The sequence below is a fragment of the Carya illinoinensis genome, chromosome 4 (genome assembly GCF_018687715.1).
Source record: "Carya illinoinensis cultivar Pawnee chromosome 4, C.illinoinensisPawnee_v1, whole genome shotgun sequence".
In the NCBI taxonomy this organism is placed as follows: Eukaryota; Viridiplantae; Streptophyta; class Magnoliopsida; order Fagales; family Juglandaceae; genus Carya; species Carya illinoinensis.
Genome location: NC_056755.1, coordinates 30612074 through 30632954, shown reverse-complemented (window position 1 = coordinate 30632954; position 20881 = coordinate 30612074). Strand labels below are relative to the sequence as shown.

Below are 20881 nucleotides of genomic sequence, written 5' to 3'. Positions count from 1 at the left end.
GTGTATATGATGGGCTTAAGCATCCCTGAGTGGGCCAATGATGTGTTCAAGTACCTAGACATAGGCGAACTCCCTGAAGGGAAGGAAGAAGCGAGAAAGGTAAGAAGGAAAGCAATAAGGTTCATGCTTATTGACGGGATTCTCTACAAAAGGGGCTTTGTGATCTCCCTTACTTTGGCTGAAATACACGATGGAATATGCAGAAACCATTCGACTAGGAAAGCGGTAAGAGCTAGATATTATTGGCCCAATGCACTAAGAGACGCTTGGGAATTTATCAAAAAATGCATCAAGTGCCAGACGTACGCACCAATTCCTCATGCCCCCCCTGAAGAACTAACCTCAATGATCACCCCTCGGCCATTTGCCCAGTATGGAGTGGATCTAGTGGGAGCCTTCCCGTCAGGAAAAAGGGGCGTAAAATTCATGATTATGGCAATTGACTACTTCACCAAATGGGTGGAGGTAGAGTTGTTGGCAACTATAACAACCAAGGTCGTGACGAGATTTTTGTGGAAAAACGTCTTCTGCAGGTATGGGATTCCACAATGCATAGTCTCAAACAACATGCACCAATTTGACTCAGACCACTATAGGGAATGGTGTACAGAGCTGAAGATACAAGTCAAATACTCATCTCAGCTACACCCACCAGCAAACGGGCAAGCAAAGGTGACAAACAAGGCATTACTGTAAATTTTGAAGAGAAACTCATAAAGAAGAAATGAGAGTGGGCGGAAGAGTTACTAGGAGTCTTATGGGCTTGTAGAATCTCAGTAAAAATGCCAACGAGAGAGACTTTATTTACATTGGTGTACCCAAATAGGGGACACTTGGACTGAGTTGGGTGGTTCGGCTAGGTCACACGATGGCTAGGCAGCGTTTAACAAAAGTGCTATGGTGCACGGCAGCAAGGCTGAGACCACTGGGTTGCGTTGAATGGGCCGCAAGCAGAAAAGAAAAATGCTCTACTTAGGTGTGGGCAAAAGGGGACAAAACGGCCTGAGTTTCCGGGGAGAAACGGTGGCTATCCAAGGAGGGAACACAAGTTCGGGTGGGCTGAGCAATGGACTACCCCGAGGTGATGGTGGTGCAACGTTGAAAGTGTAGTGAACTGTGGCTTTGCTCCCTCTTCTTTTGGTCAGTCCAGGTGCAGCGGTGGAAGGCTTTGGGTCACGGCAACGTGGGTATGTGGTTTGCTACGACTACATGGTGTTTCTGTGATGATGCAGGGAGTGCGACAAGAGATGTTTGGCTTTGGACAAGGCTGGCAGTAGTAGCACTATACTCCTAAGAGATGTGAAAGTGCATCTATAAATAGAGGTTAGATGGCTGAAACCTAAGAGGTGAAAAAAAAGGAGAGAACGTGCATGTGTGGTGAACGTTGTGACGTCAACCAAGAAAGGGTTTCAAAAATAAAAGATCACGGTGATGAATAATAGGTTCAAGAATTTTAATGGAAACAAGACTCTAGAGTTGTAACCCTAATCTTTATGCAAAAGATAAAATTAAAACCTTTCAAAAACAAATCAAGGTCTCGATCCATAAATAAATTAGACCTCGATTTAAAATATTAAAAGAATAATCTAAACTTGTTTTAAAAAATATATATATCTCGACCCATAAAAAGATTTTTAAATTAAATATCAAACCAAAGGAAATCTTAATTTATCAAAAGAAACAAAAGAAATATTTTATGCCCGAAGTCTATATTTGAAAAAAAAAATTGAAAATAGTTTGGCACTGGACTCGGATGTTACAACCCCCCTCTAAGAGAGAAGACCCAGTCTCTCTGCTGATAGGAAGGGAGAAGGAATAGATTGGCGCTCACCAGTCGCATCTATGGAAGGGGTAGTCCCCTCGGAGATGGTAGTTGGTAGCAACTGAAGAGGGGAGCCTTCTACCTTGGCATCTCTATCATCACTCTTGTCGCCCTGAATGCCTGGAGGAATGACCCCTTGACTCGCTTCAGGGGCAGTCACTACTTCCTCGACCAAGTTGGCTTTCACTTCCTTGTTGCGCTCATCAACATCCACCTGGCGGGCTAGATCCACCACTTTGTCCATATGGGCTCTCTTGCCCACATCGAGATCCCAATTAAAGGTAGCAGCAATGTCAAAACTCAATTCACCGTCCCCCACCAGGTCCTTAAGAACAAGGAACTCAAAAACAAGGTTGGACGCCAAGATAGGCGTTTGTTGAGGAATTGTGAACTCAAATGTGGCCGCCAGTCAAAAAGGGCCTAACTCTCCAAATCCTCAGCATTGCCAAAGCCTGGGGATGCTACACGTATGGGCAAGGTTCATGTAGAGGGTGGATTGGCGACTGGCGGGGTGGTCTTGTGAGGGCTACCAATTTCTTTCCTAAGAACTTTATTTTTCTTGGTAGGGGAAGAAGTGTCCTTGGAATGAGTGCACTTCTTCAAAGTTTTCTTCGAAACCTTTTTCGAAGATGGGTATGATGGAGAGGGTGGCACCATGGCCTGAGTCAGGAACAAACTGCCCTTAACATGTGAACAGTCAGGGGCCATCAAGAAGTAGTCAATGTTTTCAAGAGTCAGCAGATATTCAGTCCAGAGGTCTTCTGGGTGGTTTGTTGCCCAAACTCGAACTACTTCAATTCAGGCCAATTCCCTCTTGAACATGGCCTCCATCCCTGCCAACAAGTCTTTCTCCTCTAGGATTTTGCCCCAATTGGCCTAATGGGGAAATCCGGTCAAGGGGTCTCTGAACTGGGAAAATTCCAACCCTTACCATTAATAAAGAAGAACTTGGACATCCAATTCTTAGCGTTTGAATGGCGAGATTCAAACTAGGCCAATGTCTGCCTCTTATCTGTTTTATGGAAACTCAAAATATTACCCTTAACAGAAGGTTGCAGATGATAGAAATGCAAGAATTCTTGGGCAGTTAAGTCAGGGTATACCTCTCCAAAGGGCTCAAGAGCTATGTGGAATACAATACAAGCACAGAGATAAGCCCTCAGCATGAAGGGGTGAAGTTGAGTAGGAGCAAGTTCGAGATCCAAAATATCACGCAGAGGGCGGCAAAATGGAACCCTCGGCCCAAGGGCACTGACAGTTAGGGCAACCTTGCCATTGAAACCCTCTTCGTCCACACACCCATAGGCGGGAATCTCTAAGAAAGTAGTGTCTGGGATGCGAAAATCCTCTCGCAGAGGTTTTAGGTCCTGGGGCTTGAGAATAGAATGCCATCCAAACCCTTCGTAAGTAGGGACATCCAAAACATGGGAAGATTGCAAGTCAGTGAGATGAGTAGAAATACCGTGTTCAGCCATCAAGAATCAGGGGGACGGTGGGAAAAGAAGTTAAGAAATCGCAAGGGAAAGCGAGAAACATCAAGGAATCATAAGAGACAGATGTAGCAAGAAGAAGGAAGGCAGATGGAAGAAGTAACAGAGGAGAAAGAGGTCAAGATAGCAGTGTACAAACTGAGTGGGAGAATGTGAGGGGCAGTTTGCTCTAACATCATGACCTAACAACAGAATGCGGCAGAATAGGAATAGTTGCACATTACCCAATAATCATTGCCACGTCATGAATTTTCTTTCTTGATTCTTGAAATTTCTTGAAAATTAAATGGCGGAATAAATTGCTAAATGGGCTAGCAGGGTGCCCCACCAATTTCAATAAAGAACCTAGCGGTCACAAAGCCCAGTACGGTTCACTCACGGCACAGAAAGCACCTTTACATCTTGAGAACGAGTCATTACATTCGTAAGAATGGATTCATTGAAATAAGAACTCCCCACGCCTACAAGCAAAGTGAATTAGCAAGGTAACTGGAGGATCCATCTAGTACCTCAACCCAATTGTGAATTATAATAATAAGCGTGGCCCAAACTAGAGGTTAAAGGCCCATGAAAGCCTGATATCCTGTTGGCTAATAAAACAGATAAACATTAATATAGTGAATAGATTACTCCTACTATCTAGGAGAAGAATGAACATGTGACCATCACGTGAAAGTAATCTAGTCATAATATTGATCCAATATTTCTCCACACCTGTTTATATGGGCACCAGGTAACTCAAAAACACCTTTGACCATATCATTTAAGTTATTATATACTACTCTTCATTGACTTAAGCATTAAAGTGATTGTAGACATTCAGAGCCGTCAACTCTTGACTTGTAGATTGACAATTACGTTAAGTGGTGGGACACGTCTTTTACACTCCAAATACAGATAACTATTATAGGTGTATTGTTCAAAATCAAGTTGAACATTATTATTGGTGTTAATAGCTCCATTGATTCCTCAGCTTGTACTTTATTTAGCTGTTAGAAAAATGTGATGTTAATTTTTGGATATAAGATGAAATATGCCATGGTTCAATAATCAATGGCCAAGTGCATCTAACAAAATCAAAAGCTCACAAATGTTGCTTGATAAACTTTGAGCAGCGCTTCTCTCAATGACGAATGGAACGTGACATCGGGCTATCTACTGAACTTTGAGCAGCATTTCTCCCAGTAGCTTTTTTTACCTCATTTCTCATAGACGTTCAAACACAAACATAATTCACAAGCAATTGCTACAAGACCATTTATTTCGTAGAAAAATTGGAGAGAGATCTTTCTCCACCAAGTCTTGTAGGAGAGGAATATCATAGTTCTCGGATGAGGAAGGAATCAGATTGCTATGAATGCAGTTGAGGCAGATTATAGGATAGACTCCAATTTCATCAATCAACCTGTGGGGCAAGAATTACATCTTCTTCACAACATTGTCAAAGCCCAACAACTCCAATCAGTGTCACTAATTTTGCATGGCTCTCGGTTAATTTAATGGAATATATTTCAATCCTATTGAAAGATAAAAGAAAAAAAAATCATCAACCAACCAAACCCACCAACTGGTTATATCTGCTACTTGACATATTTCTATCTCTAATAAGACACTGGCTTTTATAGACTGATGATAACTAAAACAGCTTGGACAAGTGAAGCAAACTTAAGTTCATCTATATTACAATAAAGCATTCTGTTGAATCTGGTCATCACACAACGGCCAAAGCCGACAAGAAGTGGGAAGACAACGTAAAGTTAAGAGCATATTCTAAAAAATGCCAAGATCATGGTACACCTAAATCTATGATTGCTACGGGTAATTAAACCGGGAAACAGCTGCAATAACAAACAAGACAAACATGCTTCCAACTTCAGAATCATTCTGTGATAAAATTCAAGTTAAATGTTAGTGTAATTTGTTGTCCTTGTCTCCACTGCAAATTGCCATGCCAGTTATGTTAGGAGTTGCTGCTGCTGCACACTGTAGATCAGACAGGGAAAATGACCGCCATGGAGAATTTCGTAGTGGAGGTGGGGGCAATGTGCTACTGCAGGGTGGTTTTTTACCATGTGGATGCAAAGGTGGAAGACAGAAAGATGGTGATGCTGAGACTGAATTAGAGTCCTCATTTGTACCATTGCTTCCAGAGTTGGTTCCAATAGGAAATGTGCTTCGACTAGAGTTAGTTGATCTCTTTGATGTCCCATCATCATTGTTTTTCAAAGGGCAACTGTGATTCTTGTCCCAGAAACTACTATGAGCTAATAAGTTCTTGCGTTTTCTGGTGTAGGGATTTTCTGCCTTTTCGAGGTCTTTGATAGAGGTTTCAGATGAGACATCTGCTAGGCTTGTGAAGGACTTTGACTTGCCGCTATAAAAGTTGGATATACCTCTCCTGGAATGAGAGCAAGCACAACATTGCAAGAAATAAGCCAGATGATGAGAGTGAAAACAAAGGACAACACTACATTCTATTTGGTCCTACTATTGAATTTGTAATAAGACAGATGATCCCCTTAGGAAAACTGCTGTAAGTGATGCAGGAAATTGTCTTCACGGGAATAAAGACAATGCAAACTTGTACAAAATTGCATACAGAAATATAAATGTGAGAAACCTGCTTAAAAAGTCAGGCTCATGAAGCAAGTTATATGCTTCTGAGCACTTACAACATATAAACATTCTCCTCCTCTTTTTTAACCTAATTCATGCAACTATCATATTCAGAATTAAAATAAAATGATGTGGAATTTAAGAATGCTGAAATTCTCATTCAATTTATTTTGAATGGAAATTCAGAGACATGCAAAGTGCAATTTATCAAAGGCAAAACTAATTGGCAATTTGATATTTACAGATGCATAAACCTGGATTTTTTTTTTTTATAAGTACATAAACCTGAAATATTAGATCACCATTCTCATAGAAGCAATTAATTGGCCATATTACTTTAAAATGATTTAATATGCTCCCAGGATCCTAGATTTGGGCTGGGTAATGCCTGAGACAGTGGTGGCTGTCTTGGCTTGTTGGACGGATTTGAGAGGCATTCAATAGATCAAGGCTATGTGGAAGATGATCCCCATTTGCATCATGTGGTGTGTATGGCAAGAGCGTAATGAACGGACTTTCGAGGACAAAGCGAGATCTATGGAGGAACTAAAAGCTTTCTTTTTTAGAACTCTTTGTACTTGGGCTATTGCCGTTAATTTTTTAATGGCCAAAATTTCCATGATTTTCTTGTATCTATTGAGCCTACGTAGTAGGGCATTCATTGTACTGAACATGGCTTTTGCCTATTCTTTTCATTAATATACTTTGATTTTACTTATCAAAAAAGAATTAAAAAAAAAAAAAAAAGGATCCTAGCTCCTAAACATTAACGTTTAACCTTTTTCATGTCCTACCTGTCATTTTTTTTTTTTTTATCGGTATGTCCTACCTTTTTTTTTTTTCATAATTCATCTAGCTGCTGTACCCTTTCCAGCTTTTTGCTCCACTCGATTTTAGGAAAATTCAATCCCCACCTATTTCAAATTACACTTCAATAACAAGGTAGACACATTCAGTACAAGAATGCTTGACAAAGCAACCAACTTGAGCATCATCACCATACAAGAAACGACTGAAAGTTCAGCAGTGTGATGTTACATTTTCTGATTGGCACCAGGTGTCGGGGAAAACAAGTCATGTCTAATCCCAAGTGTGCACAGGTCCTCAACAAGGAGTTTTCTATAAGTACATCTCGGGTAACTTAAGGGGAGATATCCCCAATCTGATGGGCCCTAGAAATTATTTGCACCCAAGGGTTCGAACCTTAGACTTGGAGGGAGCATATCACCAAGACCAAGGCTATAACCACTTAAGCCAACACCTAGGAGTTAGCAGGGTGCTGTTACTTATGACAAGATATGAGATGCCAAGACACCAATAACTTGATCAATCATTCCAGGGCTTTCGTGTTTGTGAAATTCATGAATTCTAAAAAGTTGTATGGAAGCTTACAAGACTACAGAAAATGAAAATCGACCAATTTGTATTGTGATGCCGCCCATTTTGTCAACCACACGTCCCCCAAAATCCCAAAATTCAGCTTCCTCCATCTATTTTTACTATATACTCTGGTTGGTTACTGATAAAAGGCAGGAGAAAAATTACACTGCTTACATATTTTGTTACTAAGGATCATAAATACCATATAAGAAAACAACGAATAGACAAGAAGAAACAAATTCTAACCCCACTCAAGCTGGGCCAAAAACATTAAGACCGCAACCTACCTCGCCAACTAGCCTTCATTATCCAACCAAACAAACTTAAATCTATAAGAACCTTCATTTATAACATCAAACAATGCCTGTTATTATTCCTACTTCATTCTTCTAATTCTTTACTGTTTCCTTTCGTTTCTCGAGGAGAATCGAGATGATAGAAATGAAAATGGTGATACTTAAGAATTCTCCAAAGCGAACCCTAATAGTCAGAATAAGCTAAGTTTTTTAAACTATTAATGCCAAAATAAACAGACGAAATCAATTTCATGGCTTTGGCAGCCATTGGAGAATGAAATAGAGCACAGGAACACCAGCTTAAATTGTAATTAAACCACAACCCACTAAAGGTCAAAGGGTACACAATAAAACACATACTTGACCGGCAAAACTTCTTCTAAAGCATCCATGGTATCCAAAGGTCCCTTATACGAGCTCTGAACTTCGCTCTCCCCTCCAGACTCATCACCACCGTCCGATGAAGAATCACTGTTCCTCCCGATCGACGAAGAGCTACACGATTCAAAGTCATTCCCTCTTTGCTCCGCCGGGAACCGCGTCGCGGCGTAGATCGGAGCATATGGCCCGCCATCACCGCGGAGGAATTTGGAGCGTTCGATTGTGAATGACATCATTACGAATAAAACGAAAGGAAAAATATGTCTCTGTATCTGACTATCTGAGTGAAGAATTGAAGTGAGAGAGCACAGAGAAAGCAGTGGGTAAGAGTGGGACAGAGCTGAGGGCGTGGGTATTAATAGGGAAAGAGCAGCACATGGGTTGGCGATATTTTCGCCATTGTTGAAAAGAGAGCGAGAGAGAGAGAAGCTTTTGTAATAACCGCAAAGGGATAAGGAAAAGAAAAAGAATATAAATGAGGAAAGAGTTAAACCTTATCCTGAAGAAAGCAGAGAGTGTTTTAATTTAAAATATATATGATGTTTTCAGACCAAGATTGTACGATAGTTAAGATGTTCCGGCCTGTACAGTACGAGGATGTGGTGACGGCCTTAGTATTTGATGTAGATGGTTTGATTTCGCTCTTGATAAGGTTGCAGGCAGGTGGTGATGCCCTTTCAACTCATTTTCAATGCCTTTGGTTTTCTTCCACAATTTTAGCATAAGGTTTATATCATTCTCAATCCTTTTCATTTTTAAATTAAAAAATAATTTGTACAATCTTAAAATATATAAATTTTATTACTTTTTACAAAAATTAAATTTTACCTAAATTTATAAAAGTTTACATTTAAAAATCAGATCCAATGGATCATATAAACTTCCTCTATTTTACATTCATGAATAGTAAAAACATGCTAAATGTAGCAGGCACTGTTAATCTTATAATTAATATTTTATTATTTTTATTTCATTTTTTTTACATTAATTTTCACTATATTTTTTTAATTTTTATTTAGCATATATATTTTTATTTTGTGTTTATATGATGGAATTATATCACATTTTATATAAAAATATATTGCAAATATTAAAATATATAAAGATATTATAAATTTATTGGTAGCTAGAAAAAATATTTGAAAAGAATAAAAAATATTATTTAAATGGTATGAATAAGAAATAGATAAGTTTATGTATGTGATATTATAAAAGTAAATATATAAAATATAAAATGTAAATTTTAATGTTGTATTTTAAATATTACCATAAAAAAATCACTGTAAATGCTCTTAATTTTAGAGTTTGGATGCATCTCTTTCCATATTGTGGTCACATCGAAAATTTTGTCCTTTTGACTTCCATACTTGGATTGTCAACTTTTAATGTCAGATTCACGTGACTAGGTTTCGAACTTATTCAGTCTGCTGCAAACAGATTTGTACATTTTTCCTTTTTTATCATTAAATGACAAAAAATAATCAGTTGATTTTTATTTAAAAAAATCTAGTTACAAATATATTTCTATATTAATATATACATTAATTTATTAATTTATTGTGATTGATTAAAAAATATATTTTATTGAAAACAGTGTTACTTTAAATTTTAAATATAAAAGAATCAGTATTGATACACAGATTCGTATTCGACTTTACTTGTATGTAGTAAAATTCTTTTTACTTAAGTTTCATTTATAAAACAGTTCTTCTACGGTAGTCCATTTTGTGACCCTTGCGCACACTTTTGCCATGTCAGCGGCTGTTTTTTTAAAAAAATTGAAAAACACAAAGGGACGGACGATTAACCCCATTGACGGAAACGAAACCTCCCCTCAAATCTCCACCACTTGCAATCGATGGGAAACTCGTCGTGCCTCTCGTTCATCGTTCATCTGCCTGCACTCGGCACGAAAGTTATCGTCTATCTATAAGTATGTATATGTTCAAATTATAGAGAAAAAGGTTTCTGTTTTCGCTGGTTTCTCCTCCTCTCTCAATTTTTTCGTTTCCTCTTGAGCGGGGAATGTCGCAGTCGTAGCCCACAGATGAGTCATCCTTAAATACACCACACTTGAAGCAGTTCGACCGATGCAAACCTAATTTCCTGACAGGCTCTTATTTTCTACATCCAAGATTCCTGGATTATTTCAGTTGTTTAATTTGAATAATTCACTAGCATATTGACATAGCTTTTTAAATTGTTAAGACTTGAATCGTGCTGCTCTCTTGCTAGTCCTAATCACTACAACAGACCTTACCATATCAATGACACCAAAGTTGAGGTAAATTTAAGAAAATTTAAGGGAGAGGGCGTGGTTCAATGAGAAGAATGGGAGATCCAAATTAGCCGAAAATGGGAGAATAAGGGACAGATATGGGGGTAGGTTTCAGTGTCCTTCAGGGGCGAAGGTGGGACAGATTTGGGGGTAGTCTTTTTTGGATGGTAAATTTCTATCGATTGTAGGCACCCGAACGAGAGCCACGACGACTTTCAAAGAGATGATCTCCCAGATCGGAGACGGTTCGAAGAGAATAATAGGAGAAAAAGAGGAAAAGGAAAACATGAAGAGAACAAAAGGCTGCCAAAACGTAGCGTTTACATTTGCCATGTCAGATATCGTGTGCGGGGGTGCGCCAAACCGGCTGCTTATAGCTTTTTCCTTTAAAAAATATCAAAACTTAATAGTAATTGTTTAATTTACAAACTTAGCAATTATAGCATTTTAGGCAAATACAGTTATAAGAATAGTCCTAAGTAGGGCTATGCATAAAAATCTTGGGCCCGATCCATTCAAAATAACCCAACATGGGCCCACCCGACTAAAGCCAGGTTCATCGAATCAATCCCAATCTCAATTTATTATAAACAATTATCAGTCGAAATTGATGACCCGATGAATTATCACTCTCAAAGAACTTCTCCTTAAACCCCCCATTAGCCGTTCATGGTCATCGTTCACCACCTTGAACCGTTTTCTTGAGAAACTAAGGAACTGGATTCATGCAATGCCAATGAACAAGTAGGCAACGAGTTTGGATGCAAAGAATTAACAACGGTGACTGCAGATTGCTATAACTGCCAACCTTGAGATCAAATGCCAGAAGAGGGGTAGTAGAAGACCTTTTAAGGAAAGAACTTCCCATGACCCAAACACCACCTTGAACCATTTTCTCAAAACCCTTCGATATGGATATCTCCTTTAAGGTCTCAAAGATCGATACGAGATTCCACCCCAAGCCTCTGTTTCCTCCTGAGGCAAAGGTTGTCGATAATCTCAAAGAAAATGAACTAGATCATGAAATAGATCTCAAAGAAAATGAAATAGATCATAAGCTTCATCATCAATCAGGCATCTGACAAGTACCAAAGGGAGAAGCGACAATCAACAATGACAATCTACTGTGGGGCATGACCACCCTTGGCTTCGAGGACTACGTGGAGTCCCTCAAGGTGTACCTGCAGAGGGAGGATGAGTTTCCAAGGGGCAGAGTAGGAGGAAGAGGAGGAACAAAGGATGTGGGAGAGGCAGAGTTTGCAGAGGAGCAAGAAAGGGGCGTGAGTTTGCAAATGAAATTATGAATGTGAAGGATAAAACATGATCGAAAGCAAGAAGAACAGGTTTGACCTGATCCGAAACTTACGGGTTGGGTCTAGTTCATACTACCTTCTGTGGGTCAAGTCGGTTCGAACCCAAATCTGATCGAGCCAAGTCATTGTGCAAGCCTAACCACCATCATGATACCATAACATACTACCAATGTGAATAAATTATAACTCACAAGTTTAGTATGTCAAAAAATATATAAAAAATTAAAAATTAAACAAATAAAATATTTTCATTATTATGAGACACACTTTAATGGTGTGTTATATGTGTCAAAAATTAATTATTTAGAAACAGATTTTTTCATAAATTATTGTACTTAGGACTATGCTTGCACAGCGACCGGCCCGATCAGATTTGGGTCCAACCCGACTCGACCCACAAGGAAGGCAGTATCAACTCAACTTGACCCGACCCATAAATTTAGGATCGGGTCGAACCTATTCTTCTTGCTTTTGATCATTCACCTTCATAATTTCATTTGTAGACCCACGCCCTTCTCTTGCTCCTCTACAAACTCTACCTCTCCCACACCGTTTTTCCCTCCTCTTCCTCTTCCTCTGCCCCTCCCAAACCCATCCTTCCTCTGCAAGTACACCTTGAGGGGCTCCATGTAGTCCTCAAAGTCGAGGGTGGTCATGCCCCACAGCAAATTGTCGCTTCTCCCTCTAGCACTTGTCAGATGCCACATTGGTGATGAAGTTTATGATCTATTTCTTTTTCTTTGAGATCTATTTCATTTTCTTTGAGATCGTCAACGAACTTCACCTTGGGAGGAAGTAGATTCTTTGGGTGGAACCTCGTACTGTTCTTTGAGACCTTAAAGGAGAAACCCATATTGGAGGGTTTTGGAAAAACAGTTCAAGGTGGTGTTTGGGTCTTGGGAAGTACTCTGAGTTAGATTTATATATCGGTAAGTTAAGTTCTTCCCTTGAAAAGTCTTTTGCTTACCCTCTTTTGGCATTTGATCTCAAGGTTGGCAATTATAGCAAGCTACAGTCACCATTGTTAATTCTTTGCATCTGAACTCACTGCCTACTTGTTCACTGGTACTACATGAATCCAATTCCTCAATTTCACAAGAAAATAGTTCAAGATGGTGAACGGCGACCATGCCCGGATGTTAGGGTTTAAGGAGAAGTTCTCTGAGAGTAATAATTCATTGAGTTATCAATTTGAACCAATAATTGTTTGTAATAAACCAGGATTGGGATTGATCCAGTGATCCTAGCTTTAGTCGGTTGGGGCCATGTCAAGTATTTCATACAAATTGGGCCCAAGCTTTTTATGCATAGACCTAAGGGTGGTGGTGGTGCCATTGAATGCTAACTGGTATTTACACTAAAATAGTTCTTTACTTTAACTAGTTTGATGTTGGTATACTAATGACAAGAGATGATGGTGGATATAACAACGTATTCTTGGCAATTAGAAATTTAGAACTTAATTTGATGCAAGTACTTAAATATGGTTAGAGACGTCTTTACAAACACCAAGGGCTCACTTTCACAAGATTTGATTGGAGATATCCCAGTGCCGACACTCTCACTGTTAAACTATTTCTAAGAAATCCTCCAAATCACTGGAAGATGAGGAGGCATCCTCCTTCTCTTTTCTCCTTCCCTCCTCTCTCCATCATTTCTTCCCTCCTCTTCTCCCCCTCCTTCCCTCCTTTCTCTTCTTTTCTTAATTTATTTTGTTTCCTTTAAGGCTGAAAAGACGGATCTACAGTTTTTCAGCACCTCTTGTGAGATACAAGTAACACAAGATGCTTCCTAAACTGATCGTTGGGAAGATAGTGACGGATCACCAGATCAAATCGTTCAGATCTTACCTTTATGGCTAATTTCGAAGCCTACCAAAGTATATCTAAACTATAATTTTTCATTTTTACATCTATTTTTCTGCTTTCATTGTTGTTTCATTTTGTTTAGTTAATAATTTTTTTTTAAAAAAAAAAGAAAAAAAAAAAAAGAGACAGATCATCTCTTTGACGTTTTGTCCATAGAGGTTAAAGTCCTCTCCTCTTATGAAGGTTGGGATATGAGTCTCTATTTTAGATAGAGTGTTGTCTCTTAGCAATAGTTAAAACCATACCAATTACAAAGGAATTTGTATATTGGTAGAGTTCCAAATATAGTAGTTAGCTTGTGATCTGGGACTTTCTCTATATGTATCCGACATGGAAATAACTTTTCTCTGATGAATGAATGCGGTCAGTTTTCCATTAAAAAAAAAAAATTGATGCTTAAGATTTTCAAATTCAATAAATATGTTTACCTAATATGTTCATAATTATTAGTATTTTATATTTCCACATACATTTTTTCTAAAGCATAAAAAAAAATAAAAAAAAAAAAAGAAGAAGAAGAGAAAAGAGTGGCACAAGATAATGAGATATAGCTGTGGTATATAATGTGACATTCCTGTTGAGATACCTGCACTTGGATGCAACAGGCAACAACATTTCTTTCTTCTTCTTCTTTGTTATTTTTATTTTTTTAATTTGAATAAATGTTTTTAATTCAAAGTATTTGAAATTTTAAACTAGCGATGGTAGGCGGTGGCCCTGCCACCTGTCTTCCTGCCCCCCACTTGGGCAGCTGAGTGCACCCATCAGATGCCGGGATGTGGGACTTTGCTTGCACCATAACACCCATGCGAGGATGGGGCTCAAGCTCGACTCCAACCTGCCAGCATTTGGCTCGTCTGTACGCAGTTATATATATATATATAGATATACATGTATTAAAAAACTATTTTCATTAATAAATCGATAATCTCCAAAACGAAGTCATTTTGATGTTTAGCTAAGTACTATATGAAAAACAAAACCCCTAAATCTAGAATCCTCTCTCTCTCTCTCTCTCTCTCTCTCTCTCTCTCTCTCTCTCTCTCTCTCTCTCTCTCTCTCCCTCATTCTCTTCTCTCCCTTTTTCTGCCATTCTCTCTGAGTCTCCTCTCCTCCACTTTTTCTTCTTAAAGTTGAAGTTGAAGCTTGCAAGTCGTGATTGACGGTGTCTCAAACACCCACGAGACACGCGCTACATCATGGCCATGGGTATGAGGCCATGAATGGTCATGGATTTTGCAAAGAGACCCACGATGATGCAGTAGTCTTGTCGGAGTAGTTACGATTTTTTTAAGTTTATTTTGTTTGATTTGTGTTTGTAACTGTTGGATGATGGATCTATGGATTTTAGGTATAGATCTGTGGATTTTAGGGATGGATCTTTGGATTTGTTGTTGTTTTCGGTTGATTTTGCATTTTTTTTATCGGTTGTTCTTCTAGTTTTTGTTTTGGATCTATGACTTTTTTACCATGTGTAGGCAGTGGGCGAGGTGGGACAAACGGACCAAGGAGTCAATCCACCCTCATGTATGCAGACAAGGGGCCCTTCGCACAGGGTGTGGGACCAGAGTCCAGGGGCAAAACCTCCCCCTGCCATGTAGGGGTTGGGATGCAGGACGAGGATACCCCCCCTTATATCATACGGATAGCACCGCTATTTTAAACTTAACACTCTAAAGCAAAGTTTTGATTTTTGTCCTATTCCAACCAAAACAGACATAATTTTCCGTTCCAAAGTGGTAATGGACACGGTGTAGGTGGGCATTTTGTATCAGGTAGAATTTCAGTCTTTTTCGATGTGGTTCAACCCATTCTAGCCAGATTCTAGTATTTTGACCAAAATGAATATTTCTCTTTGAAAACCAAGGGCATGACTTTTTTGTAAATGATATGACATTCATGACCTTTTCATAATTTTCCCTCCCTGTGAACTCAAAATCAAATCCCTAGTTCTATACAAATTTTTTGCCCTTTGTGATTGTCTCCACTCTTTGACGACCATTGTTGACCCCACCTCCACACCATTGTAGCTCCTATTGCTTTGTCAAAGATTGGTCTCCTTGTGTTGGTAGATCCATTTTGTCGCAACATTTTCCTCTGCTGCAACTTGTGTTCCTCTGCCACATGTCGACATCCACAGTCCACCTCTACACTCCACCATCCACTCCACTCCGTAGGTTAGTAAGACACTACAACACCAATTCTAGCATTTGTTTTGCAACATCAACATCTGTTGTCTGGTCTCCTAGTGCTTTATTGACAAACTTGGTCGAAATTGTTGCTTCTCTTAGCCTTTAAAACCATTTAAATTAAAAGCATTATATGAGAAATTTGGAATTTTTATCATCGAGACACGATCTTCCTAGCTAAATGAATGTGTTTGGTTTAAGGCACTATAAGTTAGTGGATTTTATTAATCAAGATGTTGATATTAGACTTGTATTGATGTTATTTTGAAATATAGTTTTTTATATGTCAATATATAATTGTGTATATGTATATATAATTTATCCATATAAAGACTATATCAAAATGGTTTATTAAAATATATCGATATCGAAATATTTTATTTTAATACTTCAACCAAAATGATCATTAGAACAGAATTCAAAATTTTGCTATAGAGTGTCAAAATTTGAACATTATACTAATCTGGGTTAGTACTTTTCTAGTACGATCTAGAATTTTGAAATTTGGTTCATTTGTATGGATATCGGTTCAGGTTTTACTAGGATAGGTATCTGGATTTCGTACCTACTCCTATCAGGATGCGGATAAAGCTATGTGGTAAAGTTATGTTGTGCGGGTGCCAAATTAATACAAGGTACCTGTAATCGGGTTTAAGATTTAAAAGAATTGCCTTATAGATGAAACAATATCAATTTGATCTTCAAAAAAATGTTGTATTGTGTTTGTAGCCCTCCTCTTTAAAACAATCTTTTGAAAAATCTATTATCTAATTAGAACTTGGATAATTGAATACCTAAATTTTTTATAACTGAGTAAAGTTGGATACCCACTCAAGTTATAATTGGATTAACCTGGATAGATATTCAAATCGTATTATAAGAATGTAGATCCAAGTATAGTTGAATAATATCCCGATTTGCATCTAAGTCTAATTAGATATTTGGATCTACATTGAGTTTACATCCCTAATTATATTCTTAAATGATCAAAATGAGATACTTAATATCCTCGTTAGGGGTATAAAAGAAAAACTAGAAAACAGGTTGAATAGGTCTAGCTTAGTATTGGCTTGGTATCGGTTTTCATATTTTGAAAATCAGTTTGAATCGATATATATGAGTAGTGCTATTTGACAGACTTTACACCACATATCATTCACATGACGTAATTTGATTTATAAGATTCAAATTTTAAAATGAAAAAAAATCTATATATCATCTATTTTCTTATCATTCCATGATGTGACATTAGATAATTGGTTCATAAATGAAATATAATAAATAGTCTCTAATTATCTAATATCACATCATGGAATGACAAGAAGATGAGAATATGAATGATAAGTAGTATTACTCTTTTAAAATATATATTCTAAAACAAATTATATAACGTGGATGGTGTTTGGTGTAAAAGTTTTCAAATAGATCGGTATATATATTTTTAATTTTTTATATTATATATAATTTCTTGTATTATATTATATTATATATAATATATGCTAAATTGTTAATCAATATAACATAAAATTAATCCTATTAGATTTTTATATAACATTTGGTATAATATATAAATTTTAAATTTTAAATTTAACATTAATATTAAGTTATTAATATAAACTTATTTTGATAATATTTATATATATATATATATATATTTTCATACTTTTGATATATATATTTATTAATGATAAATATATTTTTGACATAATAAATCTTAATATATAATTTTTTGATAAATATAATTTTATTCATATTCTCAATTTTTTTAGTGCTCTATGTGAAAACGGTAAATTAAACTGGACCAAATTGAAAAAATCGAGTTTCAATAATAAATCAATTTATATCGATTCTTAAATTCTTAAAATATGTATATTCAGATCGGTTCTAAAATTTATCCTAAACTATGCGGCTATGCCAAACCAAATGGTTAAACCCGTTATCCTCGTTCAAAATCCCCGTCATGACTCATGAGTATACTGTATCACATGTGAAAAAATATAATTATAAACATGATTGTATATTAATTTATATATTAATATTGATTAAAAAATAAATTTTATTAAAAATAATATTAATTTAAAATTTAAATATAAATAAATTAATATTAATATACAGATTAATATAAAAATCACATATATATATATATATATTATATATATATACATCTTAACTATTACCCCTCAACAAAAATTAAAAATATTAATTTTTAATAGTTTGAAAGCACAATGCGCCATTCATATTAAACAGGTTGCACTCTGTTCAACATCTCGTACAGTTCTCCGTCCATGTGCGTCGCAGTTTCTCTGTGCGATGCCTCGTGAATGCCATGCCGTTAGAGATTATGCCACGTGTTCCTTTTAGTGATGTGTTTGCATGATAGGACAACACGTGGGTATTAAAAACCGGTAATCACCTGCAGTGGGCCCCACCCTTCCAAAGCTGATACAATGAGAGTGGGGCCCACCTCAGCGATCTGATATGGTCAGCCTCATGATCTTTCTTTGTCCCCCCGCTTTATAGATTTTTGTGTATTTCGGTTTTTTTCCTTCTTCTTTTTTTTTTTTGAGCTTTTTTTCCTTTTTCTTTTTTTTTTTTAAAAAAAAAATCCGAGAAAATAATAGTGCCGGCAATGTTTACTGGGGAAAAGACGATAGAATAAGGAAAATAACAGTTTTATTATATAAAATTATTTTTATATATCTTTCACACATTCTATTAGTATATGTGTAATGAAAAATGCAAATCTCTCAAGATAGTCTCCGTAATTTCAGTTCCTTTACTTGCATGGAATGTAATATAAATCAGCTAGCTCTATAGCATGATCATCTCCTTGATCTTAGTCTCTGACTTGTTTATATATTGTACAGCAACTGTAATGCATATATTGAATTCTTTTATTACAGTGTGTAAAAGTTTTATACCTTCACGCAAGTGTGTAACCCTTACATGGTATCCAGAGCCTTTTTTTTCTCCAACGACACATATTTTGCTCCTATGGCTTCCCCAGCAAAAATTCAAAACCCAATTCCATCAAAGCTATAGGAAAGCTTTCTCAAAAATTAACTTGCCCCAACTTTCTTTCATGGAATACAACCTTTTCATCTTTACTGCTTGGCTATGACTTCATGGGATTCTTGGATGGCATTATTCTCTCCCAAGCTGCGAAAACGATCATGATTAGAGTGGTAGCAAGTTCTATCACATCCTATATCTTGTCCTCAACTCTCACTCCAATTACAATGGCCAAAAAACTGGATTATCTGTTTTGTAGATTATGGTGGGGGTTCAAGGATAATCAAAATAAGAAATTTATCCCCAAGTCTTAGAAGTCAACCTGTTTACCAAAATCTATGGGAGGTCTTGAACTCAAACAAATTTCTCCATTCAATTCTACTTTGTTACTAAATATGTCTGGTTTCTTTTTAATGGGTCTACAAGTCTTTGGAAGGAAGTCATTTCTAAAAAATATCTAGGTACCAAGACTTTCCTCGAAGTTTAACTAAAGAACTCAGACTCTTGGTTCTGGATGAGTCTCCTCAAACAAAGAGATTTCCTTAGGTTCAGTGTCTGCTACCAAATCAATAATGGGATATCTACCAAAGTATGGTTTGATCCTTGGATCCCTACCATTCCCAACTCTATCCCTCAACCAAATCCCATCAATTATACTCTGGATCAAAATATGACAGTCTCTGAAATCACTTTATAGGAACCAAGATATTGGAACATTCTTCCCCTGAGTACCCTTTTCTCGGAAAACTCCTCTACGGAAATCTAAAAAATTCCTCTAGCCAATCACAACTTTCACTTTGTCCAAGATAAAATCAAATGCTTCACCATTCATTTGGGAATTTCTTTATCAAATCAGCCTATGCAGCCAATGTTAAGGACAACAACACTCCCAATTTTAACAATCACTCCATAAAATGGAAGTGTCTTTAGAAATTGAAAATCCAAGATAGGCTAAAATTACTTCTTTGGAAATCTAGTCATAACATGCTTCCCACAAAACCTGTGATCAATAGAGTCATCCACCTGGATGAGGAACAACTGGGCTGTCCTCCTATAAAACTGAACCGAAGGATCTTTCATATCTCTTCCTCAATTGTATTTACTCTAGAGTTGTGTGGAGACAATCAAAATGGCTAATTGATACCACCTTGTTTGAAAAGACAACCTTTAACAAATTGGATCCAAAACTAGGGGTGCTACTCACACCATATGGTGCGGGGTAGCCCCCTCCCGGCACCCCGCCCCGCATGGTGCAGGGGTGGGGTTTTCCCATCCGTCCCCCGTCCTCGCATCCCGAGGGCAGGGTACCCCGCCCCGCTAGACAGGGTGCGGAGCGAATACCCGCTCCACCCCGCTTCATTTTTACTTTAAAAAATTATTACTTTTTTTTATATTTAAAAATTATTTCTAAATTCAAAAGTAATCAAAATTATTTTTTTAGATCCAAATTATAAATTTAAATTTTTTAAATATGACTATAATTTAAAAATTATGTAGTTTTTAAATTTGCTAGTGCATATTTTATGTAAATTGTAGTGTAGTAGTTTTAAACTATATAGTTTTTAAATTTGCTAATGCATACTTTGTAAATAAATTTAACAAATTGTAATATATATTTATATATACACATTGTAAAATATAAAGATATATTTATATTTATATATATAAACATATATTTATGCTTTTGTATATATATAAATATTTATGTTTATATATATATATATATATGTAGGGGGCGGGGCAGGGGAAATGCGAGGCGGGGTTGGGCCCTCCCCGCCCCCGCTAGGGAGACTAGATGCGGGGCGGTGTTACCTGCTTCGCCATGCGGGGGTGGGGTGAACGGGGGTGGGTTAGCAGGGTGCGGGGCCTCGCTGCCCACCCCTATCCAAAACATTCTTAATCCTTCCAAGACTCTCAAAATCCCTAAGCAAGAGCACCAATCCTTTCAGATTTTTGCTACCATAGCCATGGATAACCTTTGGTGCCTTAGAAACAAAATGGTGCACAACCAGATCATTCCCTCTCCCTCTGCTTTAGCTGAAGCAGTTCTCAAAATCTTCCAACAGCATTTGAAAGCATGGTTCATAAAGAATAACCAAGTTGATGAGAATGAAGAAAGGCACCCAAAAGGTTATCATCTTATCATGTTTGATGTTGCACTCAGAAAACATGGTAGTATCATAGCATCCATATGCTGGCAAGATTCAGGTCAAATTGTTTTTGCAAAATTGGACTT

General features: G+C 37.2%; 1 protein-coding gene across 1 annotated transcript; it reads right to left on the bottom strand.

Annotated features, from left to right (window-relative positions):
- Positions 1–4967: 4967 nt before the first annotated feature.
- LOC122308081 lies at positions 4968–8478 on the bottom strand. Its single transcript, XM_043121241.1, has 2 exons — positions 7965–8478; positions 4968–5710 (listed from the first exon to the last, which is right to left on the bottom strand). The coding sequence occupies exons 1-2, from the start codon at positions 8219–8221 to the stop codon at positions 5221–5223; spliced, it is 747 nt and encodes a 248-aa protein (XP_042977175.1). The 5' UTR covers positions 8222–8478; the 3' UTR covers positions 4968–5220.
- Between the last annotated feature and the right edge of the window lie 12403 nt (positions 8479–20881).

What these genes read in the sequence shown, in the direction of transcription:
- LOC122308081 (XM_043121241.1), bottom strand. Translation starts at nt 8,221, where the DNA reads ATGATGTCATTCACAATCGAACGCTCCAAATTCCTCCGCGGTGATGGC. An exon ending in GAAGAAGTTTTGCCGGTCAA is followed by an intron (nt 5,711 to 7,964) that starts GTATGTGTTTTA and finishes CTCTCATTCCAG; the next exon opens with GAGAGGTATATCCAACTTTT.